The sequence below is a fragment of the Lissotriton helveticus genome, chromosome 1_1, assembly GCF_964261635.1.
Source record: "Lissotriton helveticus chromosome 1_1, aLisHel1.1, whole genome shotgun sequence".
Taxonomy (NCBI): domain Eukaryota; kingdom Metazoa; phylum Chordata; class Amphibia; order Caudata; family Salamandridae; genus Lissotriton; species Lissotriton helveticus.
The window spans coordinates 156368223-156395150 of NC_136057.1; the positions used below are offsets into that span (position 1 = coordinate 156368223).

The 26928-nt window shown below is 50.9% G+C and overlaps 1 protein-coding gene across 7 annotated transcripts in view; it reads left to right on the plus strand.

The window, feature by feature from the left end:
- The window catches only part of SZT2 (SZT2 subunit of KICSTOR complex), an 804663-nt gene that overhangs the window by 246980 nt on the left and 530755 nt on the right, over nt 1-26928 (plus strand). For 5 of the 7 annotated variants that reach the window (XM_078659317.1, XM_078659363.1, XM_078659315.1 and 2 more), the window contains exons 25-27: nt 15416-15592; nt 16384-16588; nt 16949-17005. In XM_078659317.1, coding sequence (XP_078515443.1) covers nt 15416-15592; nt 16384-16588; nt 16949-17005 — 439 coding nt within the window. The remainder of the gene's footprint in view (nt 1-15415; nt 15593-16383; nt 16589-16948; nt 17006-26928) is intronic. The other 2 variants (XM_078659316.1, XM_078659524.1) reach the window with 1 other exon arrangement.

A 26928-nucleotide genomic window follows, 5' to 3' on the forward strand; every position in this document is an offset into this window, starting at 1 on the left:
CCTTTCAAAAGAATTGGCAGAAGATCTCGGCAATTGCAGAAGAGGTTGAGAAAGATAGCAATAGCGATTCACTCCATAATCTGCTGCTTGGTGATTTGAAATATGGTTATTAGCTCAGGGGCAAGTTGTACCAACGGCAAACACCTGAGCAGCAGATGAGAAAGAGTGTAGTGAGGTGATGGATGATTTTCTAATTTTTTTCCCTTTGACTTCAGGATTGACACCTGTCTCTGTCCATGACATAGCTACAGGGGATAGTTTAGTGCACGGCTTACTAGCTATCTGACCAAGTCCAGGAATACATCAAAGCAGAGGTTGCCACCAAGAAGTTGGATCTCAGGGTAATTTAGTATTCCCATGGTCTTTGGTCCAGCTCTGTGGTGTTGATGCCAAAGGAAGGATCTACAGACTTGTGCTTTTGTGTAGAGTACTGGGGCCTCAGGAGGTGACCAAGGCAGACTCGCATCTCATTCCTAGAGCTGATGAACTATTGTACCAGGGCTTGTTGCTGCTCTGTACTTGAGTGTCTTTGATAAGACCAGTGGCAACTGACAAATTGCATTAGACCCTAGTGCCAAAAAGAAGATTGCATTTTGTGCGCTAGAAGGAAACTGTCAAGGAAAACAAGTGCCAGGTGGGGCAGTCCACTGTGGTCTACCTTGAGCATCAAGGTGCAAAGGTAAGATTCATCCAATTGACTCCAAGATCCAGTCTCTGGTGATGAGGGAGGTCCCCATTACCCAGATACAAGTGAGAGCCTTTTTAGGGTTCACTGGTTATTACAAGAAATGTTTAGCCAACAATGGAACTATAAATGTATCCTTGATAGCCCTAACACTCAAGAAACAGCCAAAGAAACTAATTTGTTCTGAGGAATGTCAAAAAGCCCTTGAGGACCTGAAGAGAGCACTGTGCTTCACATCTAACTACAGTCAGCCCTTCATTGATCAGATTGACGCCTCACATGAGGGAGTTGGAGAGTACTGTGCCAGAGTTCAGGGTAAAAAGAGGCATTGTTGTATGCTCTGGGCTGCAAACAGTGGAAGCTAGGTCAGTTTAAACTCATGAGATTGAGAAGTGAGCATGAATTCCTGTTGTTAAGATGAAATCAGGGACAACAGTAGCACACTCCTGTGTACTATCATTCAATATCTGATAGAGACTTCTAGCTGCAGATTCCTTACCTTAGAATTATCTCCAGGAGTCAGACTGCATCAGACGTTTTTAGGAGCAATACAGCGTGCTGGTGTTCTTTTCGCACAGTCAGAGCAGATCCTTGGGAGAGTTACCCCTCATTCGATATTTGACTGACCCTTTTTTCGAGTTTTGTCGAAGTCTTTTTTGAGAAATCTTCTCCCGGTGTGGCAGGTATGTCCACTAGGAAGGCTGGCTTCAAGGCCTGGCACCTGTCATCGACAGATGTGACGTGCCTGCATCTTGTTTGCCTCTGGTGCCTGGAGTGCGACCACAAGGTGAAGCCCTGCGTAGATTGCTCCGCCACACACCTCAAGGACTTGAGCGAGCGGTTCACAGGGGACTTGAGCGAGTGGTTCACAGGGGTACTGCTCATGAAAATTTTCCGGATGCAGTCTGATGCCCGGGTATAATTCTAAGGTAAGGATTCTGTAGCTAAATAGAGTCTCTACCAGATAAGGTGTTACCGAAGGTACGGTAACTTGTTCATGTAGAATCTACATCTGGCAATGGGCCACTAGTTAAATTGGCTCGCTCTATTCACTTATCAGTTCACACTTGTATCCGTCCCTTGTCTTTGTTGTATTTTCCCTTTTCCGTTCCTTCGTCATTCCCCATCTTGGTTCATAGTTCCCTTTGCCTTGCTATTTTTTATGTGGTGCTTGCCTTTTGTAATAACCATTCCGAAGGGGAGTGAGTTTGAACCCTGTCTCTCTCTCCTTTACCCTGTCTCTCCCCAGATTCCTTTCACCTGCAGCTTGTTAATCTCTGTTCACTTCAAGTAGGTAGTCAGGGACAGTAGAGGTTTTCAGCCTATCTACATCCTCTGAATCTGACACACTGGTTCTAATTGATAAAAATGGTAGCCTTTATCAGCTGTAGACTACTTCCTAAAAAACCGAACTGGGCAGCTATTTTGAAAGAATGCTTTGCCATAGTATGGGCTTTGAAGAGGTTCTAGCCTACTTGTTTCCTATCAAGGTTGTGGTCCTGACAGGTCACAAATTACTCAAGTGGTTAGTTGGCAGTTAAGTGCGAGATACCCAAGTTGTTGAGATTGTCTATTTAATTAAAATGTCTAGATTTCAGAGTGGCACACCCAGCCAAAATGAATCATGGGAATGCATATGGACTTTGCCCCTCGTTTTACCAATCTGATGAGACTACTTCTCGAACGATGGAGTAAGCATAAGAGTAGTTCGATCTGGAGGGTGCGTCTGTTGGGTCATGAATGTCCGCCTGCATAGTCTAAGGATGTGTCCCCCTGCTCTGAATGCCCAACTGTGACTGTACCTGGTGCCATGATATTTATTCTAGCCATAGCTTTATAGAGTGTGTGCAGAGGCATAGGACTGTGCCTGACTTTACGAAGTTCTGACCCCGTCCTGTGACCTGGAGGAGCATGCCAAGTGTTCCCTCATAGTGGACAGATGTGAGAAAGTGGCTCTATATATACTGGACTATAAGGAAGTACAGTGTGTTTAGAGTCCACAAACCCCAAAGGTATAACAGAGGTTAAAGTCAGGACTGACCTTACTCTCAAAAGTGGTAGCTTGGTCGAGCAGTAAGGCAGTACCAGAGGGCAGTGCAAATCATTTGTTGTACACACTTAGTCAGCAAAGGATTTCACACACTCAAAGACTGAACTCCAGGCCAATTGTTTTTATATCCAAAGATATAGTTGTTTTATTTTTAGAACCAACAGGCATAAAAATATACTCCTCTAGATATGAGTACTTTCATGTAATTACTTTGCAAGGAAGCAATAAAGTTCGTGAACACAATAGGTACAGGGGTTGCTGAAGGCAACACAGGTCTAGACACACTTTAGCATTGAGCTCAATGGCTTTTCAGCATATAAGTACAGTTGATTACCACACAGATTACTTTAGTAGTTCCAGGACTAGATCCTAGATTCAGTCCTGGTGTCTAAACTGAAACCAACTTAGTAAAATCGTTTTAGTTACTGTAGTGAGTTTTCATGAATATAAAGCTGTTTTAAAAGTTCACACTTAGAAACTTTTCAAGGTAAATATGACAATGTTATCCAACAGGAGAAAATTCAGGTTGCAGGTAAAGTACGATCGTGTTACTTTTGTAATCCAGTACTGGGATCCTGGGGCCAGCACTGGGGTCTCAACTTAAGACAGGTAAGTAATTGCGTTTCATTATTTCGTAGGATTTTTAAAGAATATTTCAAGTTTTCAAAAGTAGACACTTAAAATAAATTTCAGAGAAAAGCATACAATGGATTCCTATGGAGAAAATACGGGTTACTGATAAACCCGGTAAGGATTACTTTAGTGGTTCAGTACTGGGCTACAAGGTTCAGTACAGGGCTACAAGGTTCAGTACTGGCTTCTCCCCATATCACAGGTGAGTACTTCGGAATTCGGGGGATTTTATATGAATACTTTTAGTTTCCAAAACTTCACACTTAGAAGATTTTTCAAGTCAAACCAGTCAATGTTATCCAATGGCAGGTAAGTGAGTTACCGGTTTCCTGGTGAGTACTTGGCTGGTGAAGTCAGGGTTCTGGGCATAGACTCAGGGGTCCCCCAGTGTCAGGTAAGTACAGTTAGTTCACCCCCAGCGGCACAAGGGCGGCCGGGTGCAGAGGTAGTTAGGCCCAATGATATCCAATGAGGGAAAGGGGGCCTCCGGTTGGTGGCTGCTGGCTAGCAGACCACGCAGCTGTGGGAGCTGAGCTCCTGGTCACTTGCCCAGGGCAAGGGGGGACATAGGATAGGACAAAGGTGGCACAGCCAGCGGCACTCGGGCGGCTGGCTGCGGGGTGCTTTTGAGCCGTCAGGCGCTCAATGTTATCCAATTGGAAAGGTCAAAGGGGAACAAAGGCTGCAGGCTCGGGGACGGAGACTCTCCAGGGGCGACCAGCACTTCGAGAGGTAAGTTGGGATCTTGGAGCACAGGTAGGTACCCCAAAGGGAGGCACAGGGGGCAACAGGGCGCCGGGGGCAGGGGTGTCTTTGGGTGTCGGAAAAGGTTACCCTCAGCTGGTCGCGGTTGGGGTAGCCCCTGGTTCTGAGTCTGCAGGCGTCGTCTGGTTCGTCAAGGAGGGTCTTTGGGCACTGGAGTTCGGGTTCCAGTCGCCAGGGGGACGTCCTCGTGGTCTTGGTTCGGTTGGGCTTGTGCGGGGCTCGGCGGGTGCAGAGTGGGCTGGTCCGGAGCTTCCTGGCTGGCACCAGGTGGGTTGTTGCAGCAGAGCCTCTGCTGATGGGAGTCCCAGTCTTTAGGGGGGTCAAGGCAGGCAGGTCCTCTGGGTGTCCCAAGGTTGCTGTCCGCAGGAGTCGCCGGGATTAGGCAGGAGCAGGTTCCAGGATCAACAGACCGGTAGGGCTGGGGCCAAGTCAGTTGTTGTCGTCCTGTGGTTAGCAGCTGCACGGCGGGTCTCCTTCTTCTTAATCTTCTTTCTTCTTTTTCTTCTCGAGATCTGAGGAAAGAAGGTACAGGGAGCCCCTAAATACTGAATTTAAGGGCGTTACAGGTAGGGCAAGGACAGGGACCAATGGGTCCCTGTCCTAGGGTGAGTACACCCCCTAGCCTGCTCCTCTCCTGTGGGAGAGGGGCAGGAGCCTACCTGGGATTGGGCAGGGATCCCCATCTTCAAGATGTCCGGAGTCCGGGGTTGTACTTCACCTCGTCTCCCCCATCTGAGGGGTGGGGGTGGCACAGACTGGCACCCCCCCCTTCCTGACGTAGTTTTTCCCGCCAGTCTTCCCGCCAGTGTGGGGGTCAGGACTGGTGGGGGCTGGTTGCTGGGTACAGCAAATGGTCTGGGGAAGCTCACAGAGGCGGCATGCCTTTGAAGCTTCCCCCTGCCCATCCTGGGGAGGAGACCTAGCACCTCGCCCAGGATGTGCATTGTTGCAGGCCCAGGAGAGCGGGGGCTCTCCTACCCAGGGGTCCAGCAACATGTCTGCTGTGTGGCTGCCTCTGCAGCCACTCAGCCCAGACCTGGATTGTAGGTTCGGGTTTAGGAGGGCATCTCTAAGATGCCCTCTGGTGCATTGTACATTAAATCCCACACTGGCAACCGTGCGGGTTTAATGTGCTGAGAAGTTTGGTACCAAACTTGTCAATCTTCAGTGTAGCCATTATGGTGCTGTGGAGTTCATAATGACAACCTCCCAGCACCATATACTCTTAATGGCATCACTGCACTTACAGTGCCCAGGAATGGCCCTGGGTACTGTAGGGACACAGGGCTCATGCACCTGTGCCAACACCTCTGGCATAGGGCACCCAGCTAGAGGGGTGACTGAAGTATGCCAGGGTAGTGGGTTCTGTGGGCATGGCACACAGGGGTGTGTGCCATGTCGACTCTTTGTTTGGTTCTGCACTGAGACACTCAGCCTGCAAAGGCAGTGTGTGGGTGTCAGGGTACAGGGCCCCTGAGGGTGGCACAATAAGTGCTGCAGCCTTGAGGGGTCTTCTCTGGTCACCATGCCCTGGGTACCTAGGGTACCATTTACTAGGGGCTGACAGGTGGCCAGAGATGCCAATTAGGTTTTAGTTTCAACACCGTTTTAGGGAAGGAACACAGGCCCTGGGTACCTGGTTGGCAGGAGCCCAGGGCACACTCACTCAAAGCACATCAGCAGTTAAGAAAAAAGTGGGGGCATACCAATGCAAGAAAGATGGCACTTTCTCACACAGAAAACTACTGTTTCTGTCCAGGGTGTAACACATAAAGTGATGGTGTTCGGGGTGGTGTTTTTGAGACTGATAGTGTGACCAGACCTTTTTTCTGTATTACTGAAAGGGTGGCCTACAGATCCCTCTTGTGTTAATTTTGGCTATTAAGCGTGTGCCCAGCACTTTGTACTGGCAGCAGGTGTATGTTGAGTGTGTATGTGTGTGAATGTGTGCGTGTATGCAGTACTATTAGAGCTTTGAGTGTGAGTGGCCCTTACTACTGAATTCAGTTGGATCTATTTTGAATATTCCAGAACGGAGACGCCACAGGTTGGAGGCTAGGGACAACTTCCCCAAACAGTAGAGGGTAAAAAAACAGAAACTTCAGTGAGGAGGATGGAGACTGGCATACATTTAGCAGTTCTCTAATTTTCTTAGCAACAGGCTTCTGATTAGTTGTACCAGAGACCGCAATAGGATGGTAGGGGTGAAAGGTGGGACTGCAATTTCTTGTGTGTTGGTGAAGAAGTTTCTTGTTCAGGCCTGCCCTTTTGTCTATCTCGGATTGCTGCTTCTTTGAGGCTAATGACAGCCAGTTGTAGAAACCTGTGCTTGTGGTGTGGGTGCTCTCATTTGGCAACGACTCCAATTTTGCCTGCTGTGAGACTCATCAATCTAAAAAAAAACTTTGTTGGAACGTATGAAAAGGGAACCATACCAATCCACTTCTGAAGTTTGACACAGTGGATGCACATCCTCTGTCTAGAAAATATGCCTGAAACTTGGATCCAAACCACTCCACTTCTGTCCAGTTCCAAATCCGTTGTGGCCAAGGAAGGGTGTGCTCTGCAGAGTTCTTGAGGAACTGCTGTGTGACTACTGCTGATATGTGCCTGATAGCAGTCTGCCATAGACTGGTAAATCACCAGAAATCTGCATTTTTTGTTGGAGAAGCTAAAGGGTTCCCAAGTGCCTTCCTCACTGTTAAGTGATGGAAAGAGTTTGCCTGGCTCTGCAGGAGAGGAGACTGTCCAGGGCATAAAAAAGCTGCAACTTCCAGAGTAAGCAGATGACATGAGAGCAAGGTAGGAACGACACACACTGCTTACGGCCCCCTTGGTCTCTCAAATCTAGTTCCTGGTGGGAACCTCTTCAAGCCTGCATGCCTATATCAGCCTGATCAGGGCTGGATCGGCCAGGTCTGGACTGCATCTGCTAAGCTGTTGTGACGGCGTCGATTGGTTGCAGGTACAACTACTGTAGTGAATGTGCCACCCAGATCAGAGCTACATCTGCCTTAGTCGCTTTGCCCCCCGAGACAGGGCTAAAAATGCTGTAGTGGCTGTGACATTCCGGTCTGGACCTCTTACTGCTTAGACTGATAAGCCCAGCCAGTTTTAACACACAGCTGGTGTTCAGACAGAGCCAAGGTAGCAGGTTTAGCACCACAAGAGAGACTCATAACCAGGATCACTGCCCAGTATGCAAAAATGAACTGGTCAATATTTGGTATTGCTTCTTAAAATAAGAGCACTGGGCAGGACATAAAAGATTTTATGTTTTAGTTGATTGTTGAATTCTGAACTTTATTTTTTTATTCGTAAGGGATTTCCAGCAAGGAAGTATCTCGAAAAAGTGACTTCCGTTCAGTATGTGCTTATGTTCAATAGTTGTTCAGATGCCTGATCTCTCGTATTAAATTAACTTTGGGTGTAACTTTTGTATGAAGGAGAATAGGAAAACAAACACATGTGCACCCTTCTCTCCTCTCTTTCTTTTTGTGCACACCTTCCTGTCTTTCTCCCCTTCACCACCTCTGGTTTTCCTTGTTGCTGTTTCTTCTTCATCCAACATGCCCTAGTTCAGGAACAATCTCCTATTCATTTAAATGGCAAAATATAACACAACTTGCTTGTGATACTCCGTGAGGACGTTTTTAGAAGTCCATTTCCTTTGTCATTCTGTGATGCACTTGATCCCCGTAGAGTTCTGTGAGCTACAATGTGTTGGCTTCTGCCCAGAAAAGAACTTGCCTATGTCTTGCTTTTTGTGTGGATTTACTTTCTGTACCTATGCCTGAACAAATGCCCACCGCTTCATTTATTTTTGATCAGTCTTGTTGCACAGCTGTATGTGTACTATATTACTGATGTTAAGTTGGTTCCATTTATGCTCCTCTTGATGGTAGCAGTGCTCAAGCCCACTCCCACCTGTGATATAATGTCTTTCACTGCCGAACGTGCCATACTCCAGTTAACCCATCGACAGTACAGCATCCCACCCGGAATGTGCTTGAATGCTTCTCATGCTCCTAAATTGTGACTGTATTTCTCATCATTGTATCATTTAATACTGTGTGGCATATAAGTATTGTGTTCCTGATGCTTCTTCCATAACAAAACCTGTTAGTTCAATTATATCACTATTTTTGTCTGCTCCCTTTTGCTGTTTTGAATGTACAGCGAGTGTTTCGGTCAGTAACACCATTATATTCAACTCTTAAGATTGTCCTCTTATTTGTATGAAATCTTAGATTCGTATTACAATCTGAGGCCCCAGCTCTTCAAATATTTGCTCATAAAAAACATATATTGAAAGTGCAGGTGTTTACTAATCAGTGATGGCGCTGAACTTTGCACTCTTCTTCTAAATAGGAAGCATGATGGTGTGACCGACTGTATACCTTAAGCTCAATGTCCTTTTCTAGATCACACGCTAATTTTAATTTATTCATAATTGTGTCAATTAGAACTTAAACGGGTACACGCTACTTGAGACAAGGTTACGTCATCAAGACACTTTTGACGACTGACAATTCTAAAGAACTCACACTTGTTCTTTCTCCCTATCACTGTGTAAACTGTTCCCCATTTTGCTTGTGCTTCTGTAGTAGGGGATCTCCGTGTATAGTCATAATCTAGTGAATAGTTCCGCCCATGTGCGTGGACCCTGGAGCAATCAAAAATAATCTCTTACGGTGTCAAAAAATTCAAAAATGCACATACACTTAAGAGAGAATTAAAGACAGATAATGCAGCCTATATCCAAAGGCTACACTGGCCAGTACTTCAACTAGAAATTCCATCAAAAATCCACAAACAGCACAGCCTGTCCAGATTTCTCTTGCTTTAACAGCAAAAAGCCCTTTGGAATGATAGAGAGGAAGCCATGGACAGACACGCCCCATAGACTGCCATTATGTGGCTCAGAACAGGATACTGTGCCTTTAAGAGAACTTTCCAGAACTTCACAGTATCCCAGAATGCACTGCAAGTCCCTTTTACTTTCAGTTCTCTTTTCCGGTTCCTGCAAGCAGGACCCTGGAGCATTGAGCTCTCCCTTTTGAAACGTTTATTGGTGATTTTTCACTTGTTTCAAGTTCTTTGAGTACTTTTCTGAAGTACTTTGGTGGTTTTTCTTCCTGTTTGTCTTTTGGTGCACTCTTTGATTGTCAATGTGCCTGCATTATTCGACAAATGTCCAGAGTGCTCCAGGAAGAAGGCCAAATCGGACCCACACGAGGTGTGTATCATCTGCCTTCCCTCATCTCATGTCCCAGAGGAGTGTGACATTTGTCAGGGCTTTTCTAGCAGGACCCTGAGGGATAGAATGAAGATAAGACTTCAGGGCCTGGAGGACAGAAGGCTGAAGGCGCAAGGTGGGTCTGGGGGCTCCCCAGGGTTAGGAAGACCAGCAAGCGTCCCCATTCTCCGTCTGTGTCGATTGCACAGACTACGGCGCCAAGAGGGATGACTGCAGTCTGTTCCCCGTCTCTCCAGGGCTCTGGGTCGAAGCGGCGTCGACGTTCGGCGTCGAGGGAACTGAACAGACCGCCGTCGAGATCTCCAGTGACGATTTTGTCGTCGTCCTCGTCGGAATCGTCGTCGAGTAATCGACGTCGAGAGGCCCGGCGTAGGCGCTCGCCGTCGAGGCGACACCGCCATTCGCCGTCGGCGAAGAGGAGAAGGTCGTCGTCGAGGGGATCCTTGACGTTGAGGAGGAGATCACCGTCGAGGCGAAGGAGGTCGCCGTCGAGGTGCAGGAGGTCACCGTCGAGGCGAAGGCGTTCGCCGTCGAGCAAGAGACGGTCGCCGTCGAGGACAAGACGCTCGTCGTTGAGGGGCCGACGCTCGCCGTCCGGTCGCCGTTCTTCGACGCCCAGAAGGCGCGGGAGGAGTTCTGGCGCCAGGAGTCAGTCTAGCAGGCGCCAGGTGCCTAGGGGAGACTCGCCAACGACCCAGCCTAGAAAGGAAGGCGGATCACCAGGTTTGGTGTACTCAGTGGTGTATACCCCTTCTAGGCAGAAGTCTGTTACGCCTCCTCCTCCTTTGCCGAGAGGGCTTCCTCCGCGAGCTCCCACTCCGCCTCCGCTTCCACCACTCCCACCGCGTCCTCAACCTCTACCTCAACCTCAGCTGCCGCCAGACAAGCCGCCTTAGATTCCTCCGAGGTCGGTCTCACTGCCCTGATATCCGACTCCTCCCAAGGGGACCCCTCGGCCGAGGGCCCCAGCTAAGCCAAAGTCGCCCGCCCCTGTGGAACCGGCGGATCGACCGAAGCCAAGGAGGTCGCTATCACGCTCCGGACGGAGGGGGAGATCGAGGAGTCGTCACAGATCCTCCACTAGGTCGAGACGGCGCCATGGGAGGCGCCGATCACGGTCCCGCACGGACTCTTCCAGGACCAGGACCTATTCACCGACTTTGTCGGAATCCCCGGGGACGAGAGTGTCTCCTGTGGACGACATCAGCACGTTCCAGGATGTTCTCCTGAGGGGTGCAGCAAAATTGGGAATCACGGTGACGGCTCCAACACCCACGACGTCTGTGATTTTTGAGACGCTTCATAAGAAGCATTTGTCTCGCCCTTTACTACCGCTGGTACCAGGATTGGTAGAGCCTGCGGAGGAGCTGTTCCTCACACCAGCAGCGACGAAGGCCGCTCCCTCCCGGCTCCTTAAGAAGTACAGGGCCCCGGATTCTGACCCGGCTTTTCTGCAGATGGATCCGATTCCGGATTCTGTTGTAGTGACGGCGGCCAGGAAACAACATTCTACCTCCCCGTCTTCTACCGTGCCTCCTGATAAGGAGAGCCGATGGATCGATTCAGCTGGCAGGAAGGCCTGTGGGATGGCATCTACGGCCATGAAGGCGTCTAGCGATGCGGCTCTACTAGGCCGTATGATCGTGCCCTGTGGGAACCCCTCCAGCAGTTCACAGAACTCCTTCCACGAGAGAAGGAGGAGGATTTTCAGGAGATCCTGAAGGAGGGGATGCTGGTATCGAACCAGGTCGTCAGCGCGGCTGCTGATGTATCTCTTTTGGCAGCCCATGGGTACTGTCATGGGATCAACCAACGGCACCATGCTTGGCTTAGGCTCACATCACTCAAGCCGGAGGCTCAGCAGCGGGTGGCCAATCTGCCCTTCTCGGGGGAAGCCCTGTTCGGCAAGCATGCGGACGATGAGATGGCCCGCATGAAAGCAGAGGCCGAGACCCTAACGGCGGTTGGGTTGGAGAAGCCCAAAGAAAAGAAGGCCTAACGCCCTTTCCAGAAACGGTTCGGGGCACAGGGCAGGGGGCGAGGGCAGGCTTTGGGACAGCAGCAGCAACAACAGCAGCAGTTCCGGAGGCCCTTCCGCCCTTCAGAAGCGCCAGAAGGGTAGAGGAGGCCAGCAGTCCTCTACAGCAAACAAAGGCGCAGCCAGGTCTCGACCCTGAGCGGTTACGTCCCCTACATCCGTTACCCGCTCCGGTGGGGGGAAGCGGGCGGAATTTTTTCTGGCAGAGTGGAGAAAAATTACTCAGGACAAGTGGGTGCTGAATATTGTTTGCAATGGATACAGTCTTCGGTTCACCAGCCCGCCTCCATCAATTCCACCGGTCAGCTCGCAGTTTCAACTGCGGGAGCTCCAGGCGGAGGCAGATATCCTGTTAAGGAAAAGGGCGATAGAAGACGTACCTCTGTCTCAAAGAGGAAGAGGTCTGTACTCCCGGTTCTTTCTGGTTCGAAAGAAGAACAAGAACGAGTTCAGGCCCATTCTGGATTTGCGACAAGCAAACAAGTGGATTCGCAGAGAGAAGTTTCGCATGCTGTCGTTGCATCAGATTTATCCTCAGCTGCCACAGGGAGACTGGCTATGTGCAATAGACCTACAGGATGCGTACTTCCATGTGCCCATTGCTCACAAACACAGGAAGTTCCTGCGATTCCAAGTCGGCGCCAATCATTATCAGTACACAGTACTGCCATTTGGGCTGAAGTCTGCGCCCAGAACATTCTCAAAGTGCATGGCAGTGGTAGCTGCACACCTAAGGAAGAACAAGGTGTTTGTCTACCCGTACCTGGACGATTGGTTGATCAAGGCCTACTCCTTCTCGGAAGCTCAAGCGCACTTCCGGAAGACGTGCGTTCTCTTGAACAAGCTGGGGTTGCACATCAACATGTCCAAGTCTGTCCCGACTCCGGTCCAGTGCATACAGTACTTGGGAGCCTCCATCAATACGCTGTCAGCAAGCGTGTCTCCTTCGGAGGAGAGACGATTATCACTCCTTCGGAAGGCTCAGGCTCTTATGACCGCTCCATCCACAACAGTGAGGACGGTGTCTTCTCTACTGGGGTCGATGGCCTTTTGTATCTTCCTCACGCCACACGCACGGCTGTACATGAGACCATTGCAGGAGTGCTTGGAGGATCAGTGGGATCAGAGGAAAGGATCTTGGGACGACAATATACAACTGTCTCTGCATGCTCTTCAGTCTCTGAAGTGGTGGTGTTCAGCGGAGAATCTCCTCAGAGGGGTTCCCTTCCACAAGGACGTTCCCACGCAGACTATCGTGACGGATGCGTCGCTCCAATGCTGGGGGGCGCACTCCGGAAAATTACAGATTCAAGGGACGTGGTCCCCGACGGAGTCCACGTACCACATCAATTTCCTGGAACTCAGAGCTGTTCACTTGGCACTGAAGGCCTTTCATCCGTCCTTCCGGACCAACTTTCTGCTTGTTCAGATGGACAATACGACCACGATGTATTACCTCAACAAGCAGGGGGGGGTCGAGATCGCGCACTCTGTCGCAGGAGGCGCAGGCGATCTGGCACTGGCTCTTGGCCAGAGGACTGACGATAACCCATCTACCAGGTGTGCAGAATGTTCAGGCAGACGCACTGAGCAGACTGATTCAGGAAAACCACGAATGGGTTATAAACGACGAAATACTAGGAGAAGTCTTCGCAAGGTGGGGGACTCCAGACGTAGATCTGTTCGCCACCGTCGAAAACAGCAAATGCCGAGACTTCGCCTCCAGGTACTACCAGCCGGGGATGCTGGGGAATGCGTTATGGATCAACTGGTCGAACAGCTTTCTGTACGCTTTTCCACCCATTCCCCTGATCCCGACGGTGCTCATCAAGCTGTCCCGGTCCAGGGCGTGGATGATCCTGATTGCCCCGGAATAGCCCAGGCAGTGGTGGTTCACGGACCTGCTTCACTGGTCTCTACTTCCTCACATACGGCTGCCGTGCAGGCCTGACCTTCTCACGAAGTTCGGGGGGCAGATGTTGCACCCCAACCTCTCGTCTTTGAGTTTGGCGGCATGGCTCCTGAGATAGTGCATTATGGCCATTTGAATCTACCTGAAGATTCCATGGACATACTGAAGGAGGCTAAGCGACCTTCCACTAGGACTTCTTATGCTTACAAGTGGAACAGATTTTGCATCTGGTGCAAGTCCAAGAACTATGACCCAACAACGTGTAAGGAAGATGTCATTCTTCCGTATCTTCTACATCTGGCGCAGTCTGGCCTTAATGTCCATTCCATTAAGGTTCATCTTGGTGCGCTGACTGCCTACAGGAAATGCCCTTCACAGACTTCCTTCTTTCAGATCCCTGTGATCAAAGATTTTTTGGAAGGCTTGAAGAAAATGTTCCCTCCTGTCCGGCTTCCTTCGCCTTCATGGGAATTGAATGTGGTGCTGTCCAGACTGATGAAGGAGCCTTTTGAACCTATTCATAAGGCTTCGTTGCAGCACCTGTCCTGGAAGGCGGCATTCCTCGTGGCCATTACATCGGCCTGCAGGGTGAGTGAAATTCAGGCGTTGTGTTGTCAGGAACCTTATACTGTATTTCATGTGGCTAAGGTTGTTATGCGTACTCGCCCTAAATTTCTTCCAAAGGTTATATCTGATTTTCATGTTAACCAGACCATAACTTTACCTACGTTTTTTCAGAATCCTTCCTCTCCAGCGGAAAGGTCCCTGATTTCCCTGGATGTTAGGAGGGTGTTATAATTTTATCTGGATAAAACCAAGGATATTCGTAGGTCAGACCAATTGTTTATCAATTATGGATCAGTCAGGACGGGTCTTGCTACCTCTAAACAGTCCATCTCGAGGTGGATTGTGTCCTGTATAGAATTGTGTTACCAAAAGGCTAATAAGACCTTAGGGGGTAAACCTAAGGCTCATTCCTCCAGGGGTAAAGCTGCCACGACTGCTTTGCTCCGTAATGTTCCAATTGCAGAAATCTGCAAGGCGGCCACTGGGAAGTCGGTCCATACCTTTGCTAAGCATTACTGCCTGGACACTGATGCCAGGGCAGACTCTCAGGTTGGGCAGGCTTCGCTGCGAAATCTGTTCGCACAGTAGTGGTGTTATTTCTCTTTTCTCCACCGCCTGCTTTGGTGTGGGGATGGGCTTGCCATTCTATTCACTAGATTATGACTATACACAGAGATCCCCTACTACAGAAGGAGTAGTTTCTGTCCTGTAACTCCAGTTCTGCAGTAGGGGTATCTCTGTTATAGTCATAAGCGCCCGCCCTCCTCCCCGGTGGAGAGAGATATTCATGTAAGGAATGCTACAGTCTGGCGTGTTACGCCTTCAAAAAGAACTGAAAGTAAAAGGGACCTGCAGTGCATTCTGGGATACTGCGAAGTTCTGGAAAGTTCTCTTAACCGCATGCGTGCGGGCGGAATTCCGCTCGTACGCGGAGATTTTTAAAAGCGCATGTTACGTGACGAGCTGGGCTCGTCATCAGCGTAGCAGGAGGCTACCTCATGACGAGCCCAGCTCGTCATCAGCGTGGAAGGGGTTAAAGGCACAGTTTCCTGTTCTGAGCCACATAATGGCAACCTATGGGGCTTGTCTGTCCATGTCTTCCCCTCTATCATTCCAGAGGGTTTTTTGCTGTTAAAGCAACAGAAATCTGGACAGGCTGTGCTGTTTGTGGATTTTTGGTGGAATTTCTAGTTGAAGTACTGGACAGTGTAGCCTGTGGATATAGGCCGCATTATCTGTCTTTAATTCTCTCTTAAGTGTCTGTGCATTTCTGCATTTTTCGACACCTTAAGAGATTATTTTTGATTGCTCCGGGGTCCACGCACATGGGCGGGACTATTCACTAGATTATTACTATAACAGAGATACCCCTACTACAGAACTGGAGTTACAGGACTGAAACTACTCCTTCTCTCCCAAGACCTCATTTTTGAGCCCTTTGTGATGCATGGTCCTTTCCATTGGATCTTGCGTGTGCAGATAACATGTAGATGTTTAATATCCAGATGTGCAGAAACTGATGCCATCAAACCCAGAGAAAGTTCCCAAGGAAGAAGGACGGCAGGGAGAGAACCCCTCAACTGCAGACAAAAGCAGCGTGGGAGACTTAGCCAGCCCACAGGAAAAGAAGGTGGAATGGAGGCTTGGCTCTGTGCCCATCCTGAGCGTCACTCCGGCCACTGGTAAGCCTTTAATCTCTCCTCTAAAGTCTGCTCTTGGTTTTGACTGTTCTTTTTTAACAATGTTTTAGACTGCGTAAATCTATCCGTATTTGAGAATTTTATATTTTAATTGATTACCGTATGACTGTCCCCTATTGTAATGCAATTTGCTCTTTTATTATGAAAATTATGTGTACTTTTATGGTTACTTGTTTTCAACCGAATAAAGTTTTGAAACTGAACTGACTGTTCTTCTTAGTCTGCTGCAAGAACAGAACCAAATCACCATGACACGGTGCACATCAATATTAATGGACTGGTCACACTAAGGATGCACCTTTGGGCATGCAAGATCTTAGAGGAGTGGATACTTTTTGTATTATATTGCCTTTGCCAGCTTGTGAAATTGGCTTCTGCTGGGCAGACTGGCAAACCCAGTAAACTGCATTCTATGACTACTAATATCCTTCATTCGCTTTCAGGTTAGATCATGGGTGGTTCAAGGTTGGACTGTGTGAGTCATAGAAAGATTCAGATGTAAGTGGGAGAGGTGGTGGCAGGGAAATCATGCCATTTAGGGTGTGCCAAGATATTGGTACGTCTGCATAAGAGAGTGAAAGGGCATGAAAACAAAACATCCGAAGCAATAAATGCATCGGATGGATTATTTGGTTAACCAGGGGATTATGGTGTGGCCAGACCTTTGCTTGGGAAGGATGGGTTAGCGGTTCATTCCTGTGTTAGTCTTTTCCACATGAAGTATTGTTGAGACTGGGTTTTATACCCCTTTACGTGGCTCTTTGCTTTTGCAGATGCTAAATTTGACCACACAGAGCTCGGAGGATCCCAGAAGCGGGATGCTCACATCTCGTTCATTCGGCAGGCCTCTCAACCCGATCCCAATGACCCCAGACGCCTGCGCTGTCCTGTGTATGTGTACAACTGTGCAATGGATGTGCTACGAGAGCAGCTGATCAACCCTCGTCCCGATAAGGCTGCCCGAGATATCTTCTTCAGGTAAATGTTTCCAATCCTTACTCCTTGTCACTAGTTCCGAGGCCAGGTAGAAGAACCCACAATTGAGGGTTTTAAGGTCGACGGGCTATTCTTTGTTTTCATAAACAAAGCTTCTATGTGTTTTTGTTACAGTAGAAAGGGGGTATATGTCGGCAGTCCACCCTGCATCTTGGCAGGAACATGTCAAATATGTGCATGCTGTTATATTTATTCTTTTCTTGAGATTGCTAAGACTTGTTAGACTCACCAAAGGTCTCTTTCTGGATTGATTGATTTCTTTACCCCTCTGGAGTCGTGGAGATAAATAGGGACGCATTTTGGGTGATGGGTGTTTCTAAAACTATTTATTTTCTCCCCCAGTGAGTATAGGCAACAGGACTGCGGTACCTGGGAAGTGCTTCTGGATGTAAAAAACAGGTAGTTTAAATGTGTCTTGCTGCTTCTCCCGCTTTCAGGAGGATCTGTGCTTGCACTGCATGAGCTTGAAATGTTTGTTGCAGAGGGCAACCTGGGCAACTGGTGAGGCCATCACAAGCAACTCTGTGTAGGAAAAGGAGTGAATAGATCATTCCAGAGCAGAGAACTGTGTGAGAGTAGGCAATGTATGGCTGGTAGGCAATTAGATAACAGGATTGCAATGTGGATATAGACCATTACATGAACAGAAATGGTGCTTGGATAGATTAAACAAAAAAAGAAAAAACAGAAGAGGAGGAGGTGTGGCCCACACAGGCAACAAAAGGATCAAGCGAGGGGTGGATAGTCACTGGCAGTAGGCTCTGTCGCAAAAATAGCCATTGACTGAGAACTATATGGGATAGACCATCGTATCTCCAGAAGTGTTGTAGTACAGACAGTCACTAACCCAAACCTTTGTGGATAAACCATCATATAACAGAAAGCTATGTGGGCTAGACTATCACATGATGGGTGGAAGCAGCCAGTCACCGACAGGAGCATTTGTGTGAAAGACAGGATCTTTGACAGAATCTGTGTAGGCTACACCGTTAAATGACAAAATGCTGTCTGAGAGAGGAAGCTCCAGGCAGAGAGCTATGTGAGATATGCAGTCAAATAAAAGAAAGCTACGTATGATTGTCAGTCAGACTCCATGCGGTAGGCCACAGGACAGGCAGGGGCTACTGGGCCACAGATGTGGGAACTGATGTTATTTGACTTACTGTCCCAGGGCCTGTCCAACTATGGCTCTGCAAATTCAGCCAAGCACAATCCTTTCAGCACTTGACTCTCAGTGGTAGCAATGGTGAGCAGTGACCGGCTTCTCCGGGATGTTTGTGTGGAGTAAACCAGGCTCAGCTCTCAACTCCTCTCTGGCAGCACAGTAAGATAATTGTCCAGCCCAGTGCTTCCCTTTATAAAAACACAAGTACTTTATTACAAGAAAGCAAAATACGAAGCATTACAATAATGCTAGGGTACCCAACTTGCAGGTGTAAGTCTTTGATGCATAAATGTCTGTACGCCCCCACCCACCTCACCTCAATCCAACACTCTTCCCGCTCCTCTCATCATCTCAGTCTCAAGGTTAATATTGTGTAGTCTCTAGTATGAGTGCAGTGTTCCCCCTCACTTGCCTCAGCATACATTCTCAAAGGCTCAAGTCCCGTTTCAGTCTCTCATCCATCTCTGGTTGTGCTGCTTAGGGCCGCAGTGAACCTTCCTACAGCAGTCATCGGGGTCTTCCCACATGGCACATTGTCCTGACGAAAGGTATCAGATGCTGCCCACCTGGCTGGTCTCGGAGAGCCGCAGTAGGAACAGGTGCTTCAGGCCCTCTACTAGGTCTGGCTATTGCCCAGCGCAGACAGACCTCTAGGATATGGTTGTCAGGCCGTCACTCCAGTGAGTCGTTGGTCAGTTGCATTGGGCCTTTCAGGGTGTAGGGGATTGGTATTACCTTGACAAAGTAGTGGTCGCGTTGTTGTCTAGTTATGCCTCTTCGCTCCATCCAGTCATGGAGACGGATGGAGTGGTGTGGTGTGGCGCACTGGTTAGAGGCGGCAGACCCGGTAGCAGAAGTCGGCCCGGGACCAGGGTTCAATTCCCGACGCGGCAGGGTCGTGGACCAGGGTCAGCGGACTCGACAATTCTCGCCTCAGTGCCTACTCTAACCTGGGGTCCCACTCAGCAACTCTGGGCATTAGCTTGCCTAATCTCCACAACGGCCCCATCAACGCTGGGGATGCCTGGCTCCACCTTGGGGATTCCCAGTAGGGACCATCCCACAGGGAAAGCCAGGACGGGTTCCCCAGCGGTATACAGCGCCGGGACGCCCCTTTGCTGGGGCAGCTGTGCGCTTTACAAGTATACGACATTTATGTGTGAGACCACGCAGTAGTATGGTAGGGGGCACGGAGGCCTCCACCTTGTTCTCCTCTCCTGTTTGTGTGCCGTGGGATGTAGTCCCCAAGGCATGCCATGTTTGCGCCAGACTTCAGCATTTCTTTACGATGGCCTCAGCAGAGGTGGAGGCACCCGGGGCAATCTGGGTTTGGGGTAAGTGGCACCTCGCATATCCCTTCCTCAGAGGGGTAATTTTAAAGATCGCTGTGCCAACCCGTGGGGTATTTCCTGAAAGAGCAGCAGAGTGAAACACACTTGCTTTTCTTGATTTTCTTTCAACAAGTGCAAATCCTGGAAGTTGCATATAGATCAGGCCCATGTTTCTCATTTTGAGCTTGTTATGCTCCTGGTGGCCAGGCCTAGTCATGAGGATTTTCAACAGGCCTCTAAATTCCATGTGTTCTGTGGCCTGCTGGATTTGCTGGCTCCCTGTGCCATCTTTCTCCTCTGCCTGGATCCTGGTGCTCCTCTCCTGCTAGTTTGAGCATCTAGTACAACCCCTTCATTACCAGCTAGAAGAATGCCCTCCTGCCCACACTCCCCATGTCTTGCAGCGCACCTGTGGGGGGCATCGAACTCCAGGTCTATAGCGATTCTAAGGGAATCATCCAGGGTCCTCTAGTAGGTCATTTTCCCCCAACTGTTCCTCAGGGTGCAAAAATTGAGCCAGCTCACTGGCCCTGAAAAAATCCTTCCTAGTCCTGGGGGTCAGTTGGTAATATAGTATTTAGTCCATGTTTGCAGGGCATCAAGTGGCTTCTCTTTCCAGCTGGGCATTCGTTCTGCTGTTGTCACTTCCTAGGTCCAGTGTTGTCTTATCTGTCTCTCCCTTGTGCAGTGTTTTTTAAGTAGGGGTGCAGATATCTAGATGCCAGACACCCCGGTCAAACCTCGGATGCCATAGCATCCCTCCACCCTTTGTTCCAACCCCCCTGCACATTATACTGGGGCATTCCAACATGGCGACTTCAGGTTTTCTCAGGAAAAGGCTCTTCTGAGGGACGCAGCTCTGTTCTTAGCTAGCATCACTGTCTGACCCCTTCCCACCAAAACTTTAATGGTGAACCCCTACTCTCTTGGCTCCAGACGTGTGGGCTTCCTCCTTTGTTCTAGTGGGCCTGAGCTGTCCCAGTCCAGGTGCAGTGTGAAGGCTAAATTTCATTTCCCAGGAGCAGAGTCAATCACTAATAATTGCTCCTTTTGTGTGCAGAGGTTTTTGTTTCCTCTGCTGGGGTGCACAGTAATTAACTTGGCACAGTAAGGGGGATAAAGGCCTGAAATCGGATTATGAGCTGACCCAGAGAAATATGATACTTTCTGAAGTCCATTAGATGTTGATGTAGCGTGCTAGGGTTTGCAAATTCAAACTCAGTATGCATGCTTTACCCTAGTGTGACACCTCGTTGGAGCCTGCACTTTAGGGCAGATTCCTCCTATATGTATAACGCAGTGAAAACACCACTGATTTTCCAGAATGCACTACAGATGCTGTTTCCTATTCTATGAATGTCTGCTCATATTATAAGGCATAGCCCAGGACAGCACCTATCCTTGCAGTGTCCCTTCTGAGATAGACTACCTGTGCCCGGGGCCTCTGGGTTGCACACAATGGTAGTCTCACACATCTACCCCATACATGTGCACACACGTGTGCACACATAATCTTGTGTAACCAGCCCAGTGCCTCCTACCTGCTGCGCAGCACCATCCTGATCTTAAAAGGCAGACATTGGCGAGTAGGATGCTCAGTTCAATTAATATTCATTAAGTTAGGGCCTGATTACGATGTTGGAGGATGGGGTACTCCATCACATGTGTGACGGATATCACGTCTGCCGTATTAAAAGTTTCATAGGATATCTTGGAATTGTAAATCTGAAAGAAACAGCTTAGTGTTAGATTCCTTACCTTAGAATATCCCCAGGCGTCAGACTGGATCCATAAAGTTTTGCGTAGCAGTACCCCTGCACGTCGGTAGGCGTCATCTGCGGCTCCGCGTCCGTCGTCGGCGTCGTGATCGCCAGGATGACGTCGTCGGAGTACTTCTACGCCGCCCTCGCACGCTGACGTCGGTTCTTCTTTTTTCCGCGCCAGCAATCGCAGATCCGGGAAGAGCAGTACTCCTAGTCAATTTTTGACTAACTTTTTTCGATCTCATTTGGATCTTCTTGAGTCGATTCTCGACTCCGGTGCCGATAGGGATGCCTGGGTTCGAACCCTGCGGCGACTGAAACCGCTTGATGTCGGTTACCGACCCCCACCATTGGTGCCTTTACTGTCTCGGGGCCGACCATGATGACAAGTCGTGCCCCGACTGCCGGGCCTTGACGTCAAAGGCTAGGCGGAAGCGGTCCCGTAAGCGCCTCGAGATCCGGCAGTCAGCCCCGCACCGCTCGAGGTCCCGGTCCAGGAGGAGGTTGAGGGACCGGTCGCGAGGCCAAAGTCTTCACAGCTCGGCGATTCAACACCACTCGTCGGGCTCCAAGTCCTCAGGTAAGTTGAGGCACAAGAAGTCGAAGAAGTGACACCGCTCTTCTGACTCCCCACGACGCAGCCGGGGGTTCAGGTGACACCGCCCACACGGCTCCGCCGGAGCCGCACGCACCGCATCCAGCTCCATACCCACTGGTCCCTGGGCTGCATGCGACGCTGGAGGAGATCAACGCTTTCCTCACGGCCATGAGGTCGCGCTTCCCTCCGTTGGGTCCCGCGAGGCGCCTTCGGGCCCCGCGGGTCCTTCTGGGAGCCCAAGCGGGCCAGCGGCTCCGTCCCTGCTGCGGTCGGGTGCTTCGGCCCCGGCGTCGTCGACGACTCTGGTCCCGACGTGCAGGGCCCCTCAGGATCCAGGCCCGGATCCGCGACGCCGCCGGTCGACCTCACGACCCCTCTGCCGACGCCGTCACCAAGGGTGTCGCCCCCGGCGCCGTCCCCGAGCGGTCCCGTCCCTGGTCCCAACCTCTGTCCTGATCTGGCACCGGACCGACGCTGGCTTCGACGCCAATTGGTGAGCCCTTCGCCGATGTCCCGGCTCCATCATTTATTCCTGTTTTTCAGGAGATGGATGAAGAGGAGGACTGGGAGGGGTATGAGGACCCTCTGGCACTACAGTGCCAGTTGAGCCAGGACTGGGCAGACGAGCTGGGGGAGGCCAGTGGCCTGGACACTTCGCCCAACACTGGCTTTGTTTCCCCTCCTACCGTGGCTACAGAGGAAGGGGCTGCGTACAGCGTGGTGTTGACTAGGGCTGCCAAGGCCTTGGCTCTTGAGCTCCCTGTCGCGGCGTGAGGATTAACCTCCTCACTGAGGTGCCAAACCGCAGGCAAGCTCCTCGGAGCCTCTACTGCCGTTCAACGAAGCCCTCATGGACGTTCTACTGGGCACCTGGTCCAAGCCCTCCACAGGCCTCCCTGTGGATCTGAACGTGGCCAGACGCCACCGCCCACCTCCGGGCGACCCCAGCTTCCTGTCCACCCCACCCCCGAGAGCCTGGTGATCCAGGCCTCTACCTCCCAGACCGTATTCCCGACCGCCCCTCCGGATCGGGAATTCAAAAGGTACGAGCAGTTTGGGAAAAAGCTGTTCTCCTCACTAAGTTTGGGGTAGTGGTCCGTCAACATGGCCTGCCTTTTGGGCCGCTATACCCACTCTCTGTGGGATACAGTTGCGGAAGTGCTGCCGCAGTGCCCGGGGGAGGTCCAGACAAAGCATACCCAAGCCCTAGCAGAGGGAAGGGATGCAGCACGCTACTCCATCCAGTGTGGACTCGATACCACGGACTCGCTGGGAAGGGCGATTGCAACGACGGTGGCGGTTCGCCGCCACGCCTGGCTGAGGTCCGACAACTTTTCGGCACCCCACGGGTGTTCACGAAAGTGATGGTGATGGTCGCAGCTCATCTTCGCAGATTAGGGGTCTCAGGCTTCCCCTATCTCGACCACTGGCTGTTGTCCAAGTTACCCTTATGGAAATGCCCTTTGATGGCCGTCGCCTCTTTGGCGACAAGGCGGACAGTGCGCTGGAGCGTTTCAAGGACTCCTTGGCTACGGCCAAGTCCTTTGGCCTCGGCCAACGCCAGCAAACTTCTGCCTTTCTTCCCTTTCGTGGCCAAGGGAGGGGCGCCCCCACACGTCCAGCTAGCCACAGGCCGCAGAACCAACCTCAGCGCGGACGTGGTAACTGCCGTGGCTGTGCAGGGGTACACCGGCAAGGTCAATCCGCACCCACCCCTGCAGCATCTGCCTCTAAATCCTCTGAGTTTTCAGGCCCATTCAACGCCAGTGGGGGGCAGGGTTCGCCATCACCTCCTCCACTGGCGCTCCATCACATCGGACAGGTGGGTGCTGCAAATCGTCCGAAGGAGCTACTCCCTCCCCTTCGAGGCGACCCCTCCAGCCATGCCACCGTAATACCACCGCATATCGGGGGATCACTTGCGACTTCTGCAGAAGGAAGTTTCGGCCCTCTTGGCCAGGGGGGCCTTCGAGCGCGTTCCTGGGCCAGAAGTAGGACATGGTTGCTATTCCCACTACTTTCTGGTACCCAAGAAGGGCAAAGGAGGCCTACGCCCTATCTTGGACCTACGGAGCATCAACGGCTTCCTCCAGAAGGAGAATTTCAAGATGCTGACTTTGGCTCAGGCCCTAGCTGCCCTGGACCGAGAAGACTGGATGGTAGCGATGGTAGCGTATTTCCTCATACCTGTCATGCCGGCCCACCGGCGTTACCTGCGGTTCACGGTAGGCCACGAGCACTTTCAGTTTACCGTGCTCCCCTTCGGCCTTACCAGCGCCCCACGGGTGTTCACGAAAGTGATGGTGGTGGTCGCAGCTCATCTTCGCAGATTAGGGGTCTCAGGCTTCCCCTATCTCGACCACTGGTTGTTGAAGGCGGGCTCGCCCCAGACAGTCGTCAGCCATCTCCAGACTACGCCAGACCTCCTTCACTTTCTGGGGTTCTCCATCAATGTGCCGAAGTTGCACCTGTGCCCCTCTCAGAAGCTCCTCTTCAATGGAGCGGTTCTGAACTCGGCGCAGTTTTGGGTTTATCCTCCGGGATATTCAGGCTCTGATTCTCATCTTTCAGCCTTTATCCCGGGTCTCGGTCAGATTGACGCTGCGGCTTCTGGGGCTGATGGCCTCCTGCATCCTTCTGGTTCATCACGCCAGGTGGCGGATGCGGGCTGTGCAGTGGGACCTGAAGTTTCAGTGGGCCCAGCATCAGGGCAACTTGTCCCACCGTGTCTTGATCTCGGAGGGCACTGTAAGACAGTTGCAGTGGTGGCTCACGAACCGCGATTGGGTCAGCGGCAGATCCTTCTCCCTACCCCAACCGGAGCACATAGTTGTGACGGATGCGTCCCTCCTGGGCTGGGAGGGCCACATGGGAGAGGCGGAGATCAGAGGCCTCTGGTCTCCGGCGGAGTCCCGGCTCCATATCAACCTTCTGGAGCTGCGGGCGATCCGAATTGCACTGAAGGCATTCCTCCCCTCTGTCCAGGGGAGTGTAGTGCAGGTGTTCACGGACAACACCACCGCCATGTGGTACTCCAACAAAGAGAGCGGGATGGGGTCGTGGACCCTTTGCCAGGAGGCTCTGCGCCTCTGACAATGGTTGGAATGCCAGGGCGTCACCCTGGTGGTTCAACACCTGGTAGGTTCTCTGAACTCCAGGGTGGACGAACTCTTTCAGCAGTGGAGAGAGCCTTGGTTAGATCTATTCGCCACCGAAGAGAACGCGCAATGTCATCAGTTCTGCACGTTGGAATTTCCAAGGTGGCGCTCGCTCGGAGCCGCTTTTCGTCGCGAGTGGAGCTGCAGTCTGTTGTACGCCTTTCCGCCTATACCACTTCTGCCCAGAGTGCTGAAGAAGATCAAGCACGACCGGGCCCAAGTCATCCTTGTGGCTCCGGACTGGTTACGAAGGTACTGGTATCCCGAGCTACTCAGCATGTCAGTCGATCCCCCGATTCATCTGCCTCTTCAGGAGGACCTTCTGTCGCAGCAGCAGGGGACGGTCCTCCGCCCAAACCTATCCAGACTCCACCTCCATGCGTGGAGATTGAGCGGCGACAGTTGAGGCCATTTGACTTGCCTCCTGAAGTCTGTGATGTGATTCTGGCCGCCAGGCGTCCCTCCACAAAATCGGTATACGCCTGCAGGTGGAACACATTTGTGGCATGGTGCACAGCAAAGGCTGTGGATCCACTTTACGCCCCCCTTTCAGAGGTTCTCCTCTTTCTTCTTTCTCTCGCCCAGCAGGGCTCTGCTCTGGGCACTATCAAGGGCTACCTCTCTGCCATTTCAGCCTTCTTGAGGCTTCCTGATCAGCCTTCTCTTTTCAAGTCCCCTGTTGTAAATAGATTTTTGAAAGGCCTCAGACACATGTTTCCTCCTGTTCCTTTTGTGATGCCTCAGTGGGACTTGAACCTTGTTCTAACCTTTTTGATCTGCGCTCCTTTTGAACCACTTCACAATTGTCCTCTTCGCCTTCTAACTCTTAAGACTGCATTACTTGTTGCCATCACCTCTGCCAGGAGAGTGAGTGAGCTCCAGCCTCTATCTTCTAAACCTCCTTTCCTCTCTGTCTATCCGGACAAAGTTGTTTTGAGAACTCGCCCTTCTTTCCTGCCCAAGGTAGTCACAGCCTTTCACATCGGGCAGTCCATCACCATGCCCACCTTCTTTCCGCCTCCGCATCCCTCGAAAGAGGAAGAGAGGCTCCACCATCTGGACCCAAAACGTGCGCTCTCCTTCTACCTAGATCGCACACGCCAGATCCGGGTGGACGACCAGCTCTTTGTTGGTTACGTGGGCGCCAAGAAGGGACGGGCGGTGCACAAACGAAACATCTCTCGTGGGTCAGCTTGTGCATCAAGGTTTGCTACTCCTTGGCTAAGAAGGAGCCTCCAGTTGGGCTGCGTGCCCATTCCACTCAGGCCACGGCAGCTACCACTGCTCTGGGTCAGGGAGTCCCCTTGCAGGACATCTGCCAGGCAGCTACGTGGGCCTCGCTGCACACGTTTGCTAGACACTACTGCCTGGACAGCCAAGTCCGGAGAGATGACTTTTTCGGCCGTTCCGTTCGCCAGGCCTTTCTGGTGTGATCTTGGTTCGCAGACCCACCACCGGGGTTGGTATTGCTGGGGTATCTATTCTAAGGTAAGGAATCTAACACTAACCTGTATCTTTAAGATGCACAAGTTACTTACCTTCGGTAACGATATATCTGTAAGAAACAGTAGTTAGTGTTAGATTCCTTACCGTCCCACCCCTTCTCCCCGATCTGCGAACCGATATCTAGGGTTAAGGTATCTCCCTTTGAGGGCCCTAGTTTATTGGCACCAGTGTCTGTCTCTGGCATTGCTCTGCGTTCCTGGCGCGGAAAGCTATGTACAAGAACTGACGTCAGCGCGTGAGGGCAGCGTCTAAGTAGTCTGACGACGTCATCCCGGCGATCACGACACGGACGCGGAGCCACAGACGACGCCTACCGACGCGCAGCCGTACTGCTACGCAAAACTTTCCGGATCTAGTCTGACGCCTGGGGATATTCTAAGGTAAGGAATCTAACACTAACTACTGGTTCTTACAGATATATCGTTACCGAAGGTAAGTAACTAGTGCTTTAGTGGCCGGGATATCCGTCGCGTTTGTGATTGAGTAACCCTGTCCTCCAAGATCATAATCAGGCCCTAACAGTCAAATAGTGAGACTCACTCACAATTAAAAATAAAAAAAACTGGGTAGTCGAAAGAAAAAATCCTGGACGACTAAATGGGTGCTCCCATTTTCTGCAGTTGTCAGCCTTCAGGTGCATGCTTCCAGGTGATATCCGGGGTCCTGGTGGCAGTACCCTGATAGGGCACACAAGTTTTTGGTGTAACAACTGTCAGACGATATCTGCGTCACGTCGTGCCTCCAGGTGACAGTGTCAGATCTTCTGAGTAGTGCTTGCTTGTAGGCACGTTGGGTAAAGTG